We start from the raw sequence: 21,693 nt of genomic DNA on the forward strand, positions 1-21,693 counted from the left end.
GTGAGAAAATGAGAACCGGACAGTCCCCAGGCTGGAAGGAAGCAAGTAGGTAAAGCAACAGGTAGTTGTCACCAGAGTCTAGATATAGAGGAGGGAGGAACAGTCAGGAAGGGGACTCAGAGGAGTGCGTGAGTGTCTCTAGAATGAGAAGTAATAATCACGCTGCAGTCCTTTTTCCTTGACAAGTGCTGGTTTCCGAGCAAGCTTCCCTCTGTGGACACTCAGGTCTCACCTCCTGTCTAAAACTGTTCTGGCCCTCTATGTGAAAGTGAGCCTCTCTCTTACCTGGCAAAAACATCTACCTATCTAATGTGGTAATTGAATCAGATTTAATTTAAAGAAAAATCAAAAGTCCTCTCCACACATCCACAAAAGAAAGCACTTAACCTCAATAAACTAACAGTTAGGGACTCACCTAATAGTCCAGTGATTAAGACCTCAACCTCCCAACGCAGGGGGCCTGGGTTCGACCTCTGGTTGGGGAACTAGATCCTGCACGCATGCCGCAACTATCAATAAAAGTTCCCTCGTGCCGCAACTAAAGATCCTGCGTGTGGTAACTAAGACCCAGCACAGCCAAATAAATAAATAAATATTAAGGATAAATAAATAAATAAACTAGCAGTTAGGAGGATGAGAAAATGTACAAGAGCTCAGAGATACGTAGCAAATCAAAATTCTTCCCATTCGTGTGAAGGAAGTAAGCCAAAATAAGCTTTCTTCTCGGACTAAACCACATAACACAACACATATTAAAAAGATGGTTTGGAGCAATGAGCTGCAACCATCCGTGATTCAGTAAAATCCCCAAACACTCCCCACCAGTTTCACAGCACTTCACTGGCACTAGAAAATGACATTTACTGAAATTCTTAATAAAAATGAACATATTTGGCTGTTTCATATGTTACTGGATTTTTTGGCATATGTTTCAGAACTCAAACACTTTAACTCTGCTTGTGAGTGAGACAGGGTTCCCCAGAGGATCACTCTCCAACTCCTGGAAATAATATTTTCATTACCCAAGTCGGGGTAAGTAAGGAATTGAAAGTTTCCTGACTCTTGCCAGGGAGATAGCTTAATTCAAGTGTGTTATGTTTTCATTATTTGTATTTTCTTTTGAAATGTGAGGGCTGTCTGCAAGTCTTGTGGCATATGTTTTTTACCTGCCTCTGTTCAGTGATTTCCTGGAAGAAGGAAGAATATGGCTTAACTAAACAACTCTTGGGGTCCTGCTTTAATATATATACGGCATTTATCCCCAATTAGGTTAACTATGCATCACTGTTCAAAAATATTCTTACAAGACCCTTGAATAAAACAAGTATTACGTAGCAACTAGTTCTGGTCTCTGTGCTTAAGTTATCTCATCTTCACATGAAGAGAGTTGACACCCAACATGTTTTCCAACTCCAAGAGTCTATGGAATGGTTGGAAAGGAGGGGAGGGAGAGGGAGGGACTGGGAGTTTGGGGATAGTAGATGCAAACCATTATATATAGAATGGATGGACAACAAGGTCCTAGTGTACAGCACAGGGAGCTATACTCAATACCCTGTGATAAACCATAATGGAAAAGAATGTAAAAAAAAGAATGTCTCTATGTGTATAACTGATTCACTTTGCTGTACAGCAGAGACTGCACAACACTGTAAATCAACTAGACTTCAATTAAAAAAGAATTTTTTTAATTAAAAAAAACAGAGTCTATGGAATAGTGAACCGACCCTTGTATTCTGCTGTTCTTGCTTTCTTTAGTTAGTCCTCTTTAATTACTGCCTCCCCTTCTTGACATTTTTTAAACAAATTGGAAAATGTTTTAGAAATCAATTACTAAGTAAGTTTTACAAACTATGAAGAGTGTGGAGATGGTTATGAGAGAGTTGTGTTTTTTAGGGGTTTGTTTTTTTGCTGGTTTTATCATTTAATTTTTTTTAATATTGTAAATTCATCCTTCACACCTCTTGGCTTACAGTAAACCACAAAGAGATGACCGTATCACTCCAGACGGTGCTTCACAGTGGCAATAACAACGACAATAATATAAACTCTTCACTTGCAAACTCCTACTGCGTGGCAGACCTTTATTTGCTTACTGCTTACTGACTTCTTACTATGTCCCAGAATCTTGGGAACACAACCCTCAAGACAGCCATAGCCTGTGATGGGAGAGAAAGGACAGTGCCCAGGAGATTAAGGAAATGAAGGAATTGGTGAAATGGTAAAAGCACTCAAGTAGGTGTTTTTTCTGTATGTTTAAGAACCTTGAGACCTCCTTATGTCTTTACAAGGGGACTTTTCCACCAGAAGACCAGTAATGAGGCTGAGCAAAACATTATGTAGATTAACTCTTGAGAAGTTCTTTGAAAAGAATTAAGCACAATCAGCCACTAACCTGGGTCCGAACACCGTATTTTACTTAGATTTCAAACCTCCTTGTCCAACACTTTAGCCACTAGCCAGGTGTGGCTATTTAAATTTAAATTAATTAAGATAAAATAATATTAATATTGTGCTTCCTTAGTTCGCGAGGCACATTTCCAGTGTGTAGAGCCACATGTGACTAGTGGCTGCCATACTGGACAGCACAGATAATAGAACAGGTCCATCGTTGCAGAAAGCTTTATTGGACACTGCTGACTTAAAGTATAAAACGACAACAGTCAAATATTAAGGGGAAATATAACATTTTATTTAATATACTAAAAATATGTATTGGTATCCAAGCCAATATCCAGAAATACAAATGTTCACCTTTATCACTGTAAAATGATATTATAATTCCTCATTTATACTTTTTAGACAATAGTGTCAGATCATATTACTCTGGTGCAGACATAGGATTTTTTTTTAATTGCTTTCCTAGACTCTGATCATTAAAAAAAGAAAACACAGGTAGCATAAGACAAACAGATAGTGAGCATGCAAGCTCACTGCATTTGTGTTTTGAAAGAGACAACTTACTGGTCTTGCAAAGAAAAGTTCAGTTCATAAAAGGAAACTCAATTGCTCTGGTCCCTGAGTTAATAGTCTTGTGAGAAGAGTGCCTTTTTGTCCAAAAGCATTCTCAAAATGTTTTGATAACCATTCTAATTTCATTAGATACAGCCACAGAAACTCCCCAGAAATAATTTTATGAGATAGGGTCAAATATGCTAATGAAGGCCCTCTTCCATCTTTCCTCTGAGCTACTGCCATATTTGTAATTTGGGAGGAAGGATTTTTCTACTTACTATCCTACTGTGCGATGATAACACACACACACATCCACACCCTACATGACACATACAACAAGGTTATCTATCCATAATATTGGTATCTATCACCTAATTGTATTTAAATTTTTATTTAAGTAAAATCAGTATACATATACAAGTTCGATTAATTTTTACAGTCTGAACACTTCCATATAACCAACACTCAGAATAAGAAATGGGATATTATCAGCACCCCAGAGCCCACCTCATGGAGCCTTCCAGAGACCACCTCCTCAAGGGTAACCAACGTCCAGACTTCCAACACCACTGGTGAGTTCTGACCATTTTCATGTCTTATATGCATGGGACTCTTTTGTGTCTAGCTTCTGTCAGTCAACAACATGCTATCTAGTTTTGGCAGATCCTCTGTCACCATAAGGTGATGACCATTTGGCTTTCCCACCCCACCATATAGAAGAGTTAATCCTTAATGAGGAGGTACCATGTATCAATTACTATGCTAAGCTACAACTCATTTAACTCCCCAGACAAGAAGTATTATCCCTTTTAAATAGATGAGGACACTATGGTTAGGCAATGACCTCCACTTATTCAATTAAACACTAATCTAGGTGCTGCTGTGAAGGGATTTTTCAGATGTAATTCAAATTTCTAATCTTTCACATTTAAATTAGGGAGATAATCCTGGGTGGGCCTGATTTTAGTTAAAAAAGAAGGTCTCAAAAGCAAGGTGAGGCTTCAAAGAGAAAGGGGAAGGAAAAGGAGGAGGAGTGGAGAGGTTTTTTCTGGAACAGGTTAACAATGAGCAATGATCATACATTAATTTATACATGTTAATAATAGATGGTAAACCAATTCAGAGGCCAGTGTCTGCAGAGAATTTTTGAGAGGAAACTAGTGGTAAAAATGGTGGGGATCATAGTTATTAAGGTTTCTAGTTTTTTCCCCAAGTCAGCTCTGATGTCCTATATTCTTGCATACTGTCCCTAAGTACACTCTCAATTTTCAAATCCTTGGTCTTGATTTCAGGTTCAGAAAGTAAGGTCACTGTATTTGTGGTAGGCTGGTGGAAGGCAGTGTTACTGGACAGCCAGACGTCTCAGACTTCTTATTATCTTTCAAAGCAATCTCAGTGCAAGGCTTTCCTTGAGTGGACCTGAACAGATTTCAAGTAAACCCATACATTTTTTAAGAACAGAAACTATTTCTTCCATTATCACATTCCCCTTAACATATATCCTAGAGCAGGATTATAGGTAAGTACCTATAAATGTGGATGCATAATACCATTTATCTTCCCTTTTTCTTTTAAAGGCTGATATAAAAATTGTCCTCCATTTTCAGAGGTGAAATTAAGGCCCAAATGAAATTCTTAATTTCCCCTTCCACAGCTGTTCTCCTCAAGTCTTCTCCATCTCCACTGTTATTCTCCCCCAGTCACTCGGTGTCTTAAGCCAAAATTACAGTAAAGATCAGCAAGTGGGTTCTGCCTCCAAAACTGGTCAGTTCTCTCTGTCTCCATCATCACACTCTTGTTCGGGCCACACTGACGCCAAACCCAAACAAAGAGTCCCTAGGTGATCTCCCAGCTTCCACTAAGCTCTGATATATACAACAGGGTAGGAACTCTTTTTTAAAAAATTGTAAATTAGGTAATACCACTCCCCTGCTAAAAATCCCAACTGAGACTAGATATTTGATGATACTAAAGAATTACTGAAAAGTTATAGGTGTGATAATGGTACTGTGTCTGTGTTTTGAAAAAGAGTTTCTATGCTTTAGAGATAGTGAAATATTCACAACTTCAGATTATGTGATGGCGTTGGGGAGAGAGCATAGATAAAACAAAACTGGCCATGAGCTGCTAATTACTGAAACTGGATAATGGGTACATGGGGAGTCATTATACTTCTCCATTTTTCGTGTATGTTTGAAATTTTTCTGATAAAAAGTTTTAAAATCTCCATTGGCTCCTGAATGCACTTAGAATAAAATTCCAAGAACTTGCCTTGGTCCAAAAGGCCCTTTATGATCTGATTCCTGCTCACCACTCTCAGATCTTCGCCAGTACCCAGCTCTGCCTATTAACTACCCACGAGCTACAGGGTTATCCCTGTGCCTTGATCATGCCAAATGTTTGGACACTTCGGGGCCATGAGGTATATGCGCTCCCATCAGTCTGGAGAGCTCCTCCCCAGATGTTCTCATGGGGGGCTCCTTCAGGTGGCATCACTCTCTGGAGAGCCTTCTCTGACTATGCTATCTAAAGCCATCCTCCCTCCTTGCCCTCCTCCTACCCACCCGTTCCACTGCCCTTGCCCTACTCAGCCTCTTACGTTCTTTCATTCTTTTGCTTTATTTTCTTCATAATCCTTATCATTTTTTGGGAAATCATCTTTTTTCTTGAATAACTCATTTCAAAAATAAGCCATTTGGCATCAGTGTCTCCTCTACCACTAGACTATGTGCTCAGACAAAATTGGAACCTTGTCTGTCTGGTTCACTTTCATGTTCCCTGGGCCTACAATAGTGCCTACCACAAAAGTAGGAGCCCAATGAAGACCCATTCAATGAAGCCGCTATTAGACCCGACCATGAAGACTGCATACATTTCGCATGAACATCAAAAAGAATAACTAATGTCTTAGAAAGTTAAACTATCCTTACATGTGCTTCTGTATTCTTTTAATGAATACTTACTACCTACGGAATTCCTCTGAGTTAAATAGATCAACATAATGAATAAGTAAATGCTTACACATATTAATATAATTAATGAATAATTAATACTTTCAAGTTTCCTTTGAATTACGTATAATATATCCATACACATATGTACATAGTATTATTTTGATACCCCATATCTGATAAGATGATTACTGGTTAATATAGAAAGAAATGACAGTTTGTGATTGCTACATCTCCAGCAAAAGATTTTGCTAAATGTATTGTTGCCAGACTTCACACTTTAAAATTCATTTCTAAGATTCTTAGCTGGTGTTAAACCATGTCAGCATAATAAGCAAGTTTTATTTCCTTTCAGATGTTCCTGGCTACTGAAAGAATTGATTTTTAAGATTTTTCCCATTGACCTATAAGGCTGTGAAGACGAGATAGCTCTTTTTTTTTTTTTTTTTTTTTTTTTTTTTAACATCTTTATTGGGGTATAATTGCTTTACAATGGTGTGTTAGTTTCTGCTTTATAACAGAGTGAGTCAGTTATACATATATATATGTTCCCATATCTCTTCCCTCTTTGTCTCCCTCCCTCCCACCCTCCCTATCCCACCCCTCCAGACAGCCACAAAGAACCGAGCCGGTTTCCCTGTGCCATGCGGCTGCTTCCCACTGGCTATCTACCTTACGTTTGTTAGTATATATATGTCCATGTCTCTCTCTCGCCCTAACACACCTCACCCTTCCCCCTCCCCATATCCTCAAGTCTGTTCTCCAGTAGGTCTCTGTCTTTATTCCTGTTTTACCCCTAGGTTCTTCATAACATTTTTTTTTCTTAAATTCCATATATATGTGTTAGCATACGGTATTTGTCCTTCTCTTTCTGACTTACTTCACTCCGTATGACAGACTCTAGATCTATCCACCTCATTACAAATAGCTCAATTTCGTTTCTTTTTATGGCTGAGTAATATTCCATTGTATATATGTGCCACATCTTCTTTATCCATTCATCCGACGACGGGCACTTAGGTTGTTTCCATCTCCGGGCTATTGTAAATAGAGCTGCAATGAACATTTTGGTACATGACTCTTTCTGAATTCTGGTTTCCTCAGGGTATATACCTAGTAGTGGGATTGCTGGGTCATATGGTAGTTCTATTTGTAGTTTTTTAAGGAACCTCCATACTGTTCTCCATAGTGGCTGAACCAATTCACATTCCCACCAGCAGTGCAAGAGTGTTCCCTTTTCTCCACACCCTCTCCAGCATTTATTGTTTCTAGATTTTTTGATGATGGCCATTCTGACTGGTGTGAGATGATATCTCATTGTAGTTTTGATTTGCATTTCTCTAATGATTAATGATGTTGAGCATTCTTTCATGTGTTTGTTGGCAGTCTGTATATCTTCTTTGGAGAAATGTCTATTTAGGTCTTCTGCCCATTTTTGGATTGGGTTGTTTATTTTTTTGTTATTGAGCTGCATGAGCTGCCTGTAAATTTTAGAGATTAATCCTTTGTCAGTTGATTCATTTGCAAATATTTTCTCCCATTCTGAGGGCTGTCTTTTGGTCTTGTTTATGGTTTCCTTTGCTGTGCAAAAGCTTTGAAGTTTCATTAGGTCCCATTTGTTTATTTTTGTTTTTATCTCCATTACTCTAGGAGATGGGTCAAGAAGGATCTTGCTGTGATTTATGTCATAGAGTGTTCTGCCTATGTTTTCCTCTAAGAGTTTGATAGTTTCTGGCCTTACATTTAGGTCTTTAATCCATTTTGAGCTTATTTTTGTGTATGGTGTTAGGGAGTGATCTAATCTCATACTTTTACATGTACCTATCCAATTTTCCCAGCACCACTTATTGAAGAGGCTGTCCTTTCTCCACTGTATATTCCTGCCACCTTTATCAAAGATAAGGTGACCATATGTGCATGGGTTTATCTCTGGGCTTTCTATCCTATTCCATTGATCTATCTTTCTGTTTTTGTGCCAGTACCATACTGTCTTGATTACTGTAGCTTTGTAGTATAGTCTGAAGTCAGGCAGCCTGATTCCTCCAGCTCCATTTTTTGTTCTCAAGATTGCTTTGGCTATTCGGGGTCTTTTGTGTTTCCATACAAATTGTGAAATTTTTTGTTCTAGTTCTGTGAAAAATGCCAGTGGTAGTTTGATAGGGATTGCATTGAATCTATAGATTGCTTTGGGAAGTAGAGTCATTTTCACAATGTTGATTCTTCCAATCCAAGAACATGGTATATCTCTCCATCTGTTTGTATCATCTTTAATTTCTTTCATCAGTGTCTTATAATTTTCTGCATACAGGTCTTTTGTCTCCTTAGGTAGGTTTATTCCTAGATATTTTATTCTTTTTGTTGCAATGGTAAATGGGAGTGTTTTCTTGATTTCACTTTCAGATTTTTCATCATTAGTATATAGGAATGCCAGAGATTTCTGTGCATTAATTTTGTATCCTGCTACTTTACCAAATTCATTGATTAGCTCTAGTAGTTTTCTGGTAGCATCTTTAGGATTCTCTATGTATAGTATCATGTCATCTGCAAACAGTGACAGCTTTACTTCTTCTTTTCCGATTTGGATTCCTTTTATTTCCTTTTCTTCTCTGATTGCTGTGGCTAAAACTTCCAAAACTATGTTGAATAAGAGTGGTGAGAGTGGGCAACCTTGTCTTGTTCCTGACCTTAGTGGAAATGCTTTCAGTTTTTCGCCATTGAGGATGATGTTGGCTGTGGGCTTGTCATATACGGCCTTTATTATATTGAGGAAAGTTCCCTCTACACCTACTTTCTGCAGGGTTTTTATCATAAATGGGTGTTGAATTTTGTCAAAAGCTTTCTCTGCATCTATTGAGATGATCATATGGTTTTTCTCCTTCAATTTGTTAATATGGTTAATCACATTGATAGATTTGCGTATATTGAAGAATCCTTGCATTCCTGGAATAAACCCCACTTGATCATGGTGTATGATCCTTTTAATGTGCTGTTGGATTCTGTTTGCTAGTATTTTGTTGAGGATTTTTGCATCTATGTTCATCAGTGATATTGGCCTGTAGTTTTCTTTCTTTGTGACATCCTTGTCTGGTTTTGGTATCAAGGTGATGGTGGCCTCGTAGAATGAGTTTGGGAGTGTTCCTCCCTCTGCTATATTTTGGAAGAGTTTGAGAAGAATAGGTGTTAGCTCTTCTCTAAATGTTTGATAGAATTCGCCTGTGAAGCCATCTGGTCCTGGGCTTTTGTTTGTTGGAAGATTTTTAATCACAGTTTCAATTTCAGTGTTTGTGATTGGTCTGTTCATATTTTCTATTTCTTCCTGATTCAGTCTTGGCAGTTTGTGCATTTCTAAGAATTTGTCCATTTCTTCCAGATTGTCCATTTTATTGGCATAGAGTTGCTTGTAGTAATCCCTCATGATTTTTTGTATTTCTGCAGTGTCAGTTGTTACTTCTCCTTTTTCATTTCTGATTCTATTGATTTGAGTCTTCTCCCTTATTTTCTTGATGAGTCTGGCTAATGGTTTATCAATTTTGTTAATCTTCTCAAAGAACCAGCTTTTAGTTTTATTGATCTTTGCTATTGTTTCCTTCATTTCTTTTTCATTTATTTCTGATCTGATTTTTATGATTTCTTTCCTTCTGCTAACTCTGGGGTTTTTTTGTTCTTCTTTCTCTAATTGCTTGAGGTGCAAGGTTAGGTTGTTTATTCGAGATGTTTCCTGCTTCTTAAGGTGGGCTTGTATTGCTATAAACTTCCCTCTTAGAACTGCTTTTGCTGCATCCCATAGGTTTTGGGTCGTTGTATCTCCATTGTCATTTGTTTCTAGGTATTTTTTAATTTCCTCTTTGATTTCTTCAGTGATCACTTCGTTACTAAGTAGTGTATTGTTTAGCCTCCATGTGTTTGTATTTTTTACTGCTCTTTTCCTATAATTGATATCTAATCTCATGGCGTTGTGGTCGGAAAAGATACTTGATATAATTTCAATTTTCTTAAATTTACCAAGGCTTGATTTGTGACCCAAGATATGATCTATCCTGGAGAATGTTCCATGAGCACTTGAGAAAAATGTGTATTCTGTTGTTTTTGGATGGAGTGTCCTATAAATATCAATTAAGTCCATCCTGTTTAATGTATCATTTAAAGCTTGTGTTTCCTTATTTATTTTCATTTTGGATGATCTGTCCATTGGTGAAAGTGGGGTGTTGAAGTCCCCTACTATGAATGTGTTACTGTCGATTTCCCCTTTTATGGCTGCTAGTTTTTGCCTTATGTATTGAGGTGCTCCTATGTTGGGTGCATAAATATTTACAATTGTTATATCTTCTTCTTGGATCGATCCCTTAATCATTATGTAGTGTCCTTCTTTGTCTCTTCTGATAGTCCTTATTTTAAAGTCTATTTTGTCTGATATGAGAATTGCTACTCCAGCTTTCTTTTGGTTTCCATTTGCATGGAATATCTTTTTCCATCCCCTTACTTTCAGTCTGTATGTGTCTCTAGGTCTGAAGTGGGTCTCTTGTAGACAGCATATATATGGGTCTTGTTTTTGTATCCATTCAGCCAATCTGTGTCTTTTGGTGGGAGCATTTAGTCCATTTACATTTAAGGTAATTATCGATATGTATGTTCCTATTCCCATTTTCTAAATTGTTTTGGGTTCGTTATTATAGGACTTTTCCTTCTCTTGTGTTTTTGTCTAGAGAAGTTCCTTTAGCATTTGTTGTAAAGCTGGTTTGGTGGTGCTGAACTCTCTCAGCTTTTGCTTGTCTGTAAAGGTTTTAATTTCTCCATCAAATCTGAATGAGATCCTTGCTGGGTAGAGTAATCTTGGTTGCAGGTTTTTCTCCTTCATCACTTTCAGTATGTCCTGCCACTCCCTTCTGGCTTGTAGAGTTTCTGCTGAGAGATCAGCTGTTAACCTTATGGGGATTCCCTTGTGTGTTATTTGTTGTTTTTCCCTTGCTGCTTTTAATATGCTTTCTTTGTATTTAGTTTTTGACAGTTTGATTAATATGTGTCTTGGCGTATTTCTCCTTGAATTTATCCTGTATGGGACTCTCTGTGCTTCCTGGACTTGATTAACGATTTCCTTTCCCATATTAGGGAAGTTTTCAACTATAATCTCTTCAAATATTTTCTCAGTCCCTTTCTTTTTCTCTTCTTCTTCTGGAACCCCTATAATTCGAATGTTGGTGCGTTTAATGTTGTCCCAGAGGTCTCTGAGACTGTCCTCAGTTCTTTTCATTCTTTTTTCTTTATTCTGCTCTGCAGTAGTTATTTCCACTATTTTATCTTCCAGGTCACTTATCCGTTCTTCTGCCTCATTTATTCTGCTATTGATCCCATCTAGAGTATTTTTCATTTCATTTATTGTGTTGTTCATCATTGTCTGTTTCATCTTTATTTCTTCTAGGTCCTTGTTAACTGCTTCTTGCATTTTGTCCATTCTATTTCCAAGATTTTGGATCATCTTTACTATCATTATTCTGAACTCTTTTTCAGGTAGACTGCCTATTTCCTCTTCATTTGTTAGGTCTGGTGGGTTTTTATCCTGCTCCTTCATCTGCTGTGTGTTTTTCTGTCTTCTCATTTTGCTTATCTTACTGTGATTGGGTTCACCTTTTTGCAGGCTGCAAGTTCGTAGCTCCCGTTGTTTTTGATGTCTGTCTCCAGTGGCTAAGGTTGGTTCAGTGCGTTGTGTAGGCTTCCTGGTGGAGGGGACTAGTGGCTGTGTTGTGGTGTATGAGGCTAGATCTTGTCTCTCTAGTGGGCAGGTCCACGTCTGGTGGTGTGTTTTGGGGTGTCTGTGGACTTATTATGATTTTAGGCAGCCTCTCTGCTAGTGGGTGGGGTTGTGTTCCTGTTTTGCTATATGGTTGGCATAGGTTGTCCAGCACTGTAGCTTGCTGGTCGTTGAGCGAAGCTGGGTGCCCTACCCAGGTACGTGGGGAGTTTCTTGCCTTTTGGGAGGTCTGAGGTCTTCTGCCAGCATTCAGTAGGTGTTCTGTAGGAGTTGTTCCACATGTAGATGTATTTCTGGTGTATTTGTGGGGAGGAAGGTGATCTCCGCGTCTTACTCCTCCGCCATCTTTCCACCGCCCCCCGAGATAGCTCTTCTTAATCTCAAAGATCCAAGCTAAGCTTACACTCCCTGGCCATTGTGCAGGTGTCACCTTCCTTGCTTGCATCTTCATGTATTGTTGGAGAAACACCAATGTATTAGTTACAGGACACTGGTAGGTTTTAAACCCTCTCTGAAATCTTGCTTTAATAACAATGGCTCAGCATCATTGGAGGATAACTGTACCCAGTTATCATAGATATAATAAAGTATATTTTTAATTTTAATATACCTACCTTCCCAAGTATAAATTTATTCTGGGGCTTTGAGGGACCCAAGAGCACCAGGAGTAGAGTGTAAATAACATGTGACTTCTGAGTTGGTAGACCGAGGGAATGGAAGACAGATTCTAAAACACATACAAACCCATGGACACTGAATTTAAAGCAATTTGGCTTTCTAACTGGTAAATCCAAATGAGGCAGGAACAGTAACAAAAGGAAGAGATAGCTTCTCAAATCCACCCATTTCCTCAAAAGCAGACTGGCCTAGATCCTAATCATTCAGTAACCTTCAAAGGCCATTCCCCACCTTCCTCTCTCTCAAAGCAATTAAAACATCAGATACTCAGATCTTTAAATAACTGGCAAGACAGTTCTCTGTTAAGGAGTTTGTGAATGTGTATCCTTCCCAAATATCTGAGAAACTCCAGAAGAGAACATTGTATAAAGATTGGTCCTTAACCTCAAAGTTCACATAGAAAGCAGCACCCTTGACAGCCTACGACGAAGCAATTTAAATGGCAATGGTAGCCCAGCCTGAAGACACTTTTATAAAGGGAAGCCTGGAAAACATCACGACAGGAAGCTGTCACTCTTACTTGGACTAAAGAGAGTGTACTACGTTCCTTAAAGAGGTTGGTTCCAGTAGGAAGGTACAACAAGTAGAAGCAAAAAGCAAAACTCAATACAGCAATCCTCCCAGTGCTCTATTTAAAAAAAAAAAACCAATCTATCACTAGCTCTTGTTTGCTTCAGCGCTCACAGAGTAGTGCTAGACTGGAATTCCTTCTGCTGGAAAACTGAGGGGACATTTTGCCTTGCATTTTGTCTCCAGCAATCCCAGTCTGCACGCAATTCCCCAAACATGCCCTCTACTGGACACAGCTCTCCCCCTCCCGCAACACAGGTTTGTTGTCTGCCAGAGTACTTCTTGCTTATTTTAAAACCCAAGGTGGAGGCTACTTTAGAAAGCCTTCCCGTCTCACTTTCAGGTCAAGGCCACCCTTCTATATGCTTTGATCTTACTGACTCCACGCTTTAATGACTGGTATTTTCCCAAGAAATTATAATTCACTTTCTAAATGTTTGTCACTGAATGAGGCCCACGGGGCCAAAGATGGTTTCTTACTTGGGTCTGTGTCTCTAGCAGCTTGTTTGGGGCCTGATACAAAGCGGCTTCTCAGGAAACAATGAATGAAAGAGTAAAAGAATGAACAGAAGAGTGAACAAATTAAGCAAGCCAGTATCTCTTTAAACTCCTTGTTTGAATCCAATGCCCACCACTACACTTACACTTCACGCCCAGTAGAGGTTACCATCTGCTTACCTCTTCAATCTTAAACACTGTTAAATATTGAAGTTCATTTCATGATCACTAAAGGCTGGTGAAGGGCCCAGGCACGATGGGTTTACAACTCAGTAATTTAGTGTTGTATAATTTGTTATTGTGTAATTATTGCTGTAAGTAATTTATTGCTTCCTTAAGGACTGGTTCTTATGTATTTTTTAATCACTAGTTGTCCTTTATTGTGAATGGAGATGCTCATGTATCCATCAATTAGATGCTACCAATTTTACAAAATGATTGAGCGCTTTACTTCCTTTATTTCCTCAGTTATATATACAAGTAATACATGAAAATATCCTCATTGTAAAAAAATTTAAACAATATAGAAAAATTTGAAAACTCTCCCTTACTGCTCCTACCTTATCTATGTCCCTCCACAGAAGCAAACTTTATTATCAATTTCAGACCTTTCTCCATGCATTTAGCTATACGCTTACACAGACATCTTTTGTGTTGTTTGGGTAAGAGTATTGTACATATGTGGGATCAAGAGGTTTTGCAAAGGTTTTGCAAACTTCTGTGTTTAATTAACAATATGTTTCAAAGACACTCCCATGTCAGAAACATACCTCATACTTTTTACCTACCAGCATTCCATACTTTGGGTATACCTAGTTTATTTAATTATTCCCAGGTTGATCAAAATATATGTTTTTCAGTTTTTTACTCTTAAAAATCCCTGAACATGTCTCTTTATATAAAGGTGCCAGGAATTAATGAGTTAAACAGTATGCATAAAACAAGCTTACCAGAGTACAAGACTGTTTCTCCTCATCCTTACAAATATATTGAGTATCAACAGGTTTTTGTTGTTGTTGTTGTTGTTGTTCGCTCTGATGACACCAACTATGTTCTACATGACCCAACCCAGTGCGGAATCACCTATGTTCGTATTCACTGTAGGTCACTGTGATTGGCACACAGGTTCAACTGAAACATACAAAAGGCTCCTACTCAACTCTTAGCTCACATCCCAGTAACATAAACATGGATTCAATATCACTTCATGCTTAAACATCAGGAGGGAGATACTGGAATACGTGTCTTCCTATAAACTATCTCGTTTCACCCTCTTAACATCCAATAAAATAGAAACTTTAATTCCTATTTTATAGATGACCAGAGTGAGGCTGGCTTCCCAAGGTTCCCAAACTCTATGCCATACCAGGAAGTGCTAAATAGCCCCATAATTTGGAAATTGCATGGGAGTGCTACTTAGTTCAAACTTTTCCAGGTTTTTATTATGCCCTGATGACTAAGATCCTGCTCTTACATACCATTATCCACTATTATTTTTAAAAATACTGGGCTTTGGAAACACGCTTAGAAGAATAGATGCTAAAAGAATACAAATATTTATACAGGAGCAAAAAAATAAATTTATTGGACACCTGCCCTTTCTTTAATGAGTTCCTCAGATTTTCCCCCAGAACTAATATCTAAGACATGAAATGGCATAGAATAAAGCCCATGATGACTAAGATAAACTATATGAGAATGGATATTGTCCTTTACATCTTGGCAATACCTGATAATATTAAATATTTAAAATTTTACCCTGGCTAGTAATAAAAACGAACCCACAGTTATGCTGTTAATTTAAGATACTTGCCCGAATATTAGAAATAAAAATTTGTACTGAGGAAACAAAATAATTTTCACATCACTCAACTTGTTCTATTAAGAAAATTTTAGAAGTCATGTTTTTTAGCACCAACTAAAATGAACAGAAAAACGCTTTGTAAAATGTTGAGAAGCATGAAATGAAAAGTTAAAATATTTCACTACTGGGGCTTCCCTGGTGGCACAGTGTTTGACAGTCCGCCTGCTGATGCAGGGGACACGGGTTTGTGCCCCGGTCCGGAAAGATCCCACATGCTGCAGAGCGGCTGGGCCCGTGAGCCATGGCCGCTGAGCCTGCGCGTCCGGAGCCTGTGCTCCGCAACGGGAGAGGCCACAACAGTGAGAGGCCCGCGTACCGCAAAAAAAAAAAAAAAAAAAAAAAAAAAAAAAAAAAATTCACTGTGGATATGTTATGCTGGAACCTTGAAGCTATCGCCTACACAGAATGGTACTTTAAAGATTACTTGAATGTGTTTTCTGAAAGTATGAAATGATCGATTCATTTTTTTCTTTTTTTTTAAAGCTCCTTTTTTTTTTTTTTTTTTTTTTTTTTCGGACGCGCAGGCTCAGCGGCCATGGCTCACGGGCCCAGCCGCTCCGCAGCACGTGGGATCCTCCCGGACCAGGGCACAAACCTGTGTCCCCTGCATCGGCCGGTGGACTCTCAACCACTGCGCCACCAGGGAAGCCCTCAATTCACTTTTAAAACCCTTAATGTAGTAGTACTCTTACTTTGCCTGACAGATGACAAGGCTTAAGAAAGGCGAAGATCAGAGCTGCAGGAACAACAACAACAACCAAAGAGTTGGTACCAAATTCACTTCCCCTTCATGCCAACACTTTCTTCTCCCTTATCAAACAACAAAGCAAAAAGATAAGTATTGAATGTGAAAACCAGAGAGATTCCCCATGACCGAGCCTTGGCAAGTACAAATGCATTAGTAATGGAGCTGACTGCTGTGACCTTTTCAATTATGATAATCCCTCAAAGAAAATTAAAACCATTTTCTAAAACATGGTCCAAGGAGTTCCACAGATAATTGAAGAAAACATTTAGGCACATCCCGGGCACTTTTCTAAGTATGTACATACTTAACACATGTCTATTCTTACTCTACAGCCCTTCCAGGCATGATTATTTGTGAGCAAAAGGTCAAACTTAATTTGAGAGACATTTTTTAAAAGCCTATATTTCCAGAGTTTTTGACCTTCATTTTCCTCTTACATGTATTTATGTTTTGAAATGGGAAGATCTAAAAAGAGGGGGACTACCAAAGTGGAGGGAGGCTGGGGAATGAGTGAAATAGGTGAGGGAAGCTAAGATGTACAAACTTCCAGTTACAACATAAATGAGTCACAGGAATGAAATGTATAGCCTGGGAAATACAGTCAATTATAGTGTAAAATCTTTGTATGGTGAGAGATGGTAACTAGACTTATCACAGTGATCATTTTGTAATGCCTAGAAATGCCAAGTCACTATGTTGTGTAGCAGGAACTAACATAGTGTTGCAGGTCAACTATGCTTCGAAAAACAAACTCATAGGAAAAGAGATCAGATTGACGTTACCAGAGGTGAAGAGCTGGGGTAAGGAGGAACTGCAGGAAGGTGGTCAAAAGGTACAAACTTCCAGTTATAAGATAAATAAGGACTACAGATGTAATGTATAACACAATAAGTATAATTAACACTGTTGTATGCTATATATAAAAGATGTTAAGAGAGGAAATCCTAAGAGTTCTTATCACAAGGAAAAAATAGTTTTATTCTTTTTCTTTTATTTTGTATCTATATGAGATGATGAATGTTCACTAAAGTTACTGTGGTATTTCATGATATACGTAGGGCAAATCATGCTGTACACCTTAAACGTAGACAGTGCGATATGTCAACTATATCTCAGATAAGGAAAAAATATTTAAGACACTGTTATGTAGCATCCCAAAGGTAAAAGTGCCCTATATTGATGATTTTGCAGATAAAGCATTTTATGAAGTCTAAAATTTTGTAAATTATCATTAAAAAATACATAGAAAATGGAAGTAGAGCATGTGAACAAGGTGTTTATTTTTTATCTTTTCTGATATTCTGCTAATTAAACTGAACATTCAAATATAAAATAAAAGTGATAATATAAAATATAAATGATAATATAAAAAGAGGGTGACTATGTACTCTTTTCTGCTTCATGAGAATTTGATAGTCAATTAGGGAATTAATACATCATTTAAAATGTATCCTTTTGTTTTAGATATGACAAATATGTGAAGAGGCTTTTGAGTCCCCAGAATCTTCAACGACTTTCTAGTGAGCAAAAATTTCGCCGAAGCATAGAAACATGTATATATTTAACTTTAAATAAAGTTTAAACAAAGAAAAATGATACAAGTTTGCCCTTGTTCAACTTCCACTTAGTGAATAAGTAGACTAAATATTTACAGAAATGAAAGATCACCTGATTGTTGGACTTGAATAAATTGACTTCATTTTAGCACCCAGAAGAGAAGCCATGTCTACAGACAAGATGTCCAAGAAGCTGAAGGCTTGGTTCTTCATCCAGCTCTTCTCCTTACTGGCCTTATGAAAATTAGCTGGGCAGTCAAGCAATGGGAGCCTGCATTTCTCATGAATTGAATGGCAATACCGGCATACGCTACCATAAGTACAACAACAGACAGGAAAAGTTTTCGAAAGTTATGTAATATTATGTAAACAAGCATATGGTGTTATAATTAGTAGTTCTAGTTTACAAAGTTAGATTCTCAGTATCAACAGCATGGATCTATCACAGCAGATCAGAGACAAGTCACCCTGCACTGAAAACCATAAAGTGGATTCTGATCAACAGAAGCCATTCAACTGCTTTCTGAATCTTCTAACAGAAAATTAGAGTCTTCATTGGAGAGAATGAAAAAAAAAAAAAAAAAGTTCATTGTTCCAAATTTGTATTTCTGTTGCTGATACCTGTTAAGATGCAGTTCTGTAGCTATTAAGTTACAGTTGGCAATTAAAAGAAAAAAAAGACTAATAACTAAACCCTTTATATTCCACCATCGAAACAGAAGATCAGTCTAAAGCACACGCTACAAAGGATGCAAAATGGCTACTGAAGACTTCAGTATCAGGATTAAGACCCTTCATCAATAGGAATACGTTCTGCTTTTAGAACTATTGCATAATGAGAAAAAAACATCATGGGAGCACAAATGAACTGCCTCATAAAAGAGTACTTTGCCTTAGTCTGAGAATAATTTTTACCCAATTCAAATACCATAGAACAAAGAACTAGGAGGAAGAGAGATGACAGAAGCAGAGCACTTGGGAGAGAAGCTGGTCCTGCATGAAGCTAGGTGGGAAAGGACAACTCAACCAGTGCTCTTGTGTTGGTGGAAACCAAGTCCAGACCAGCTGGCAGGAAGTAGCGATTCCCTTCAAAACCTATTAGCAACCCTCAGATTCAAGAGTTACAACTCCCTTAAAATAAACGGTGGGAAATGGAAAAGAAGTAATCTCATTTGGGGGAAAAAAAAAAGTTTAAAATGGTTAAAACATGTCAGGGTTTTCTCACACAGAAGGAATAAAGGAAACTATTTCAGGACTTATGGGGACCTCTTACTGCAAAGCAGACTTACTTGCAAGAGTCTAGATGCACATACGTATTCCTTTGTGTGAACTCATCACAGCCAGTACTTTTGAAACACTGAAGCTAGTAAGGCACTTGCAAGACATTTTAGGAAAATGAGTAGGACGGAAGGCACTTCACCAGAGAAGTTTAAGTACACATTTATCTATGCATTTTGTTTCTTCAAAGACTTCCCTGCGATTTCTTCCTAAATTCTGTGTGATCATTCCCAAAGGTAATGCTAATGAGATCTGCATTCTTTACTAGATGCCAAGGAAACATAGAAAATTTATCAAATGATAAGATTGGATGTGAAGCCCCATGCTAAAGATCATCCCCATTCCGTCTTCCTGACAAGGTCTTCATTACGTTTGTCCAACAAACAGTATAGAAATGGCAACACAATAAAACTGCCTATTTACTTGTCAGCTTCTCCCAGTGAGCTGCGAGCTCCAGATCAGTGTTTTCCACCTACGTCCGCAGCGTCAGCACTGTGCCTCCTACACAGAAAAAGCTCCATACATGCCGGTAAGTTTTGTTATTTTAATTATCATTACCTAGGTCTTATGTTTTATTACATTTATACCGAAAATCTTGAATTTTTTAGGAATTTCAAATACTCTTCCTAACATTTTCCAATAACGAGGATAATGAACATGTAAACAAATACATTTATTTACATATGTTTATAACACATGGACAAAGAAGATATTTCTACATCAGTCTCCTGTGTTCCTTCTAATCTATAGCATTTGCCCTTTCCACAAAAGCTGAAAGGAAGAGGGAACCAATGGAGTATGAGTGGCAGTCAAGGCAAAGAGAGATGGTAGAAAAGAAACAAGTTCTCAGATGTCAAAGAATCATCTGGAAAGGGTGCTGACCACCGGGAAAATGCTGATTCCATGGACCCAGCCCCAGATAGCTACCCCGTAGTCCTAAGCACCGAGGGGGAAGAGATGAGTTACAAATATCCATAGCTAAGTAGGAGTTAGCTTTTCTTGCTTTTGTTTTTAAATTTTATTTTCAGAACAAAGAGGACTGTTATAAAAGGAAGAAGTGGGGCTTACTGTAATTACATTTTATTATTCTACTGATCACTATCACCTCCAGTCATTTCATAATTCATTATTGTTACTTACTTAAGTTTCCAAAGGTTTTTAGTATGTTCCTTAGCTTCTAGATAGAGAAGAATTTTCATAACAATCCAATGACTGATCACAATTACTGGTGAGGAAAATGGAAATCACAATGTAATCATTATAAAAAGAGGCTATGTAAATTACGCTAAAATGTCAAAGATTTATTAGAGCCTCATTAATATTGGGGAGCAACTAAAAAATTAAACATATATGCATTGCATATTTCCCATTTTCTGTCCTCTCTTCTTCCCTAACATGAATAAGAGGATACTACCAAAAACAAAGAAAACCTTGCAGCATCATGTGGTAGTTTTCTCCAATCTGCAGTTGAGCATTTCAAATAATATAGGTATTTTACTTATTTTCACAACACATTTATTTTAAAACCTATGTTTCCTGTTGGCTTGAAATTGTTTCTCAGTACCTAAAAGCTTTTTCATTTAAATTTTCACAAAATCTATTCAAGTGTTTGTTTTTTGGCAAAGTACATATTACTACCAGGCACGCCACGTCATCAATATCCCTTTAGTTCTTCCTCCTTAATAATGGCATTCTCGGTTTTTAGATGAGCATATGTTGGCCTGAAATAGATACCACATCTTCCAATCTGACTGCTTTTGCCTCTTCTCTTTTTCCTTCTTTCTGCCAGATAAAATGTGGTCATAATGGCTGAAAAGTTCTAGCAGACAGCACTAAATTAGATTGCTCCTCTCACTAGTACAGACACGTGTTCACGTGCATACATTATACATGGACATGCACACACACATGCAAACATACTTCCCCATGCTCCATCTCCTTTTTTCTCAACAAACCAACAGACAATTAATCTACTGCCTAAGCTGACAGGCTTTTTCTTAAATCCGTAACAACATTTTCAAGTGAGCCCATGACCTTGAATCAGTTTCTTCAAGCTATCACTAAGGATTGTTTGCTTTCTTCTTTTTCTACTTTTAGCTACATATTAACCATTGTTCAAACAGAAACACAGGCTTATCTCTAGGCATCTTCACTTTGCCCACTCGATGACTGCTTGCTTAAGTACCCACAGGACACTGAGAAGAGTAATAATTAATGTTATATAATCATTCATTCAATGGCTGAACAAAATTGACATGGTCCCTGTACTTATAAAGCTTACATTCTAATAGGGGAAACAAGCAAAAATACAATAAATTGTTGTCTTCATAGAATTGGACATGACTGACAAATAAAATAGTACGTCCAAGAACTCCTTGTTGTGAGGGAATGGAGGTGAGGTGTACTACTTGGCCTGTGTTTGTAAACACTGATAGACTGCAGTTAAAATCCTGACTTTCTTTAAGCTCAATAAATGGCTGTCTTCAGACTAAATTCCACCTGAGGCTCTAAGCTACTAACGTCCTTTAGAAGATAGAAGCAACATCTCTTATTTAATCTACAAACACCAGTTCAATGGCAGAATCTGTTGTCTTGAACAGGGCAACATCTATAAATGTGAGGAATGATAACCACCTTCTTATACTCTGAAGATGTAACCTAACAACAGAGGCAGTTGATGTTTTGCATTGTTTTACAGTATTACTTAACCGCCCAGTTCTATAATTAACATTTACATTTTTTTCTTTAAGCCAGGAAAGGAGATTAAAAAAATCAATGAGATGTCAACACAGAGCAGACACATAGGACCAGATGTAGTCTCTAAATAATGTTCTACAAAAGTCAGCAGG

General features: G+C 37.8%; 2 protein-coding genes across 2 annotated transcripts in view; one reads left to right on the plus strand and one right to left on the minus strand.

The window, feature by feature from the left end:
- Positions 1-21,693, minus strand: part of FHIT (fragile histidine triad diadenosine triphosphatase) — an 813,394-nt gene that overhangs the window by 499,688 nt on the left and 292,013 nt on the right. The gene's annotated exons all lie outside the window — the stretch shown is intronic.
- Positions 1-21,693, plus strand: part of LOC103080574 (ferritin heavy chain-like) — a 133,581-nt gene that overhangs the window by 47,325 nt on the left and 64,563 nt on the right. Inside the window, 3 exon segments of the mRNA XM_082930965.1 lie at positions 14,303-14,498; positions 16,715-16,842; positions 19,275-19,373. Of these exon segments, the coding sequence (XP_082787091.1) occupies positions 14,303-14,498; positions 16,715-16,842; positions 19,275-19,373 (423 nt within the window).

The sequence above is a fragment of the Lipotes vexillifer genome, unplaced genomic scaffold, assembly GCF_000442215.2.
Source record: "Lipotes vexillifer unplaced genomic scaffold, Lipotes_vexillifer_v1.1 scaffold212, whole genome shotgun sequence".
In the NCBI taxonomy this organism is placed as follows: domain Eukaryota; kingdom Metazoa; phylum Chordata; class Mammalia; order Artiodactyla; family Lipotidae; genus Lipotes; species Lipotes vexillifer.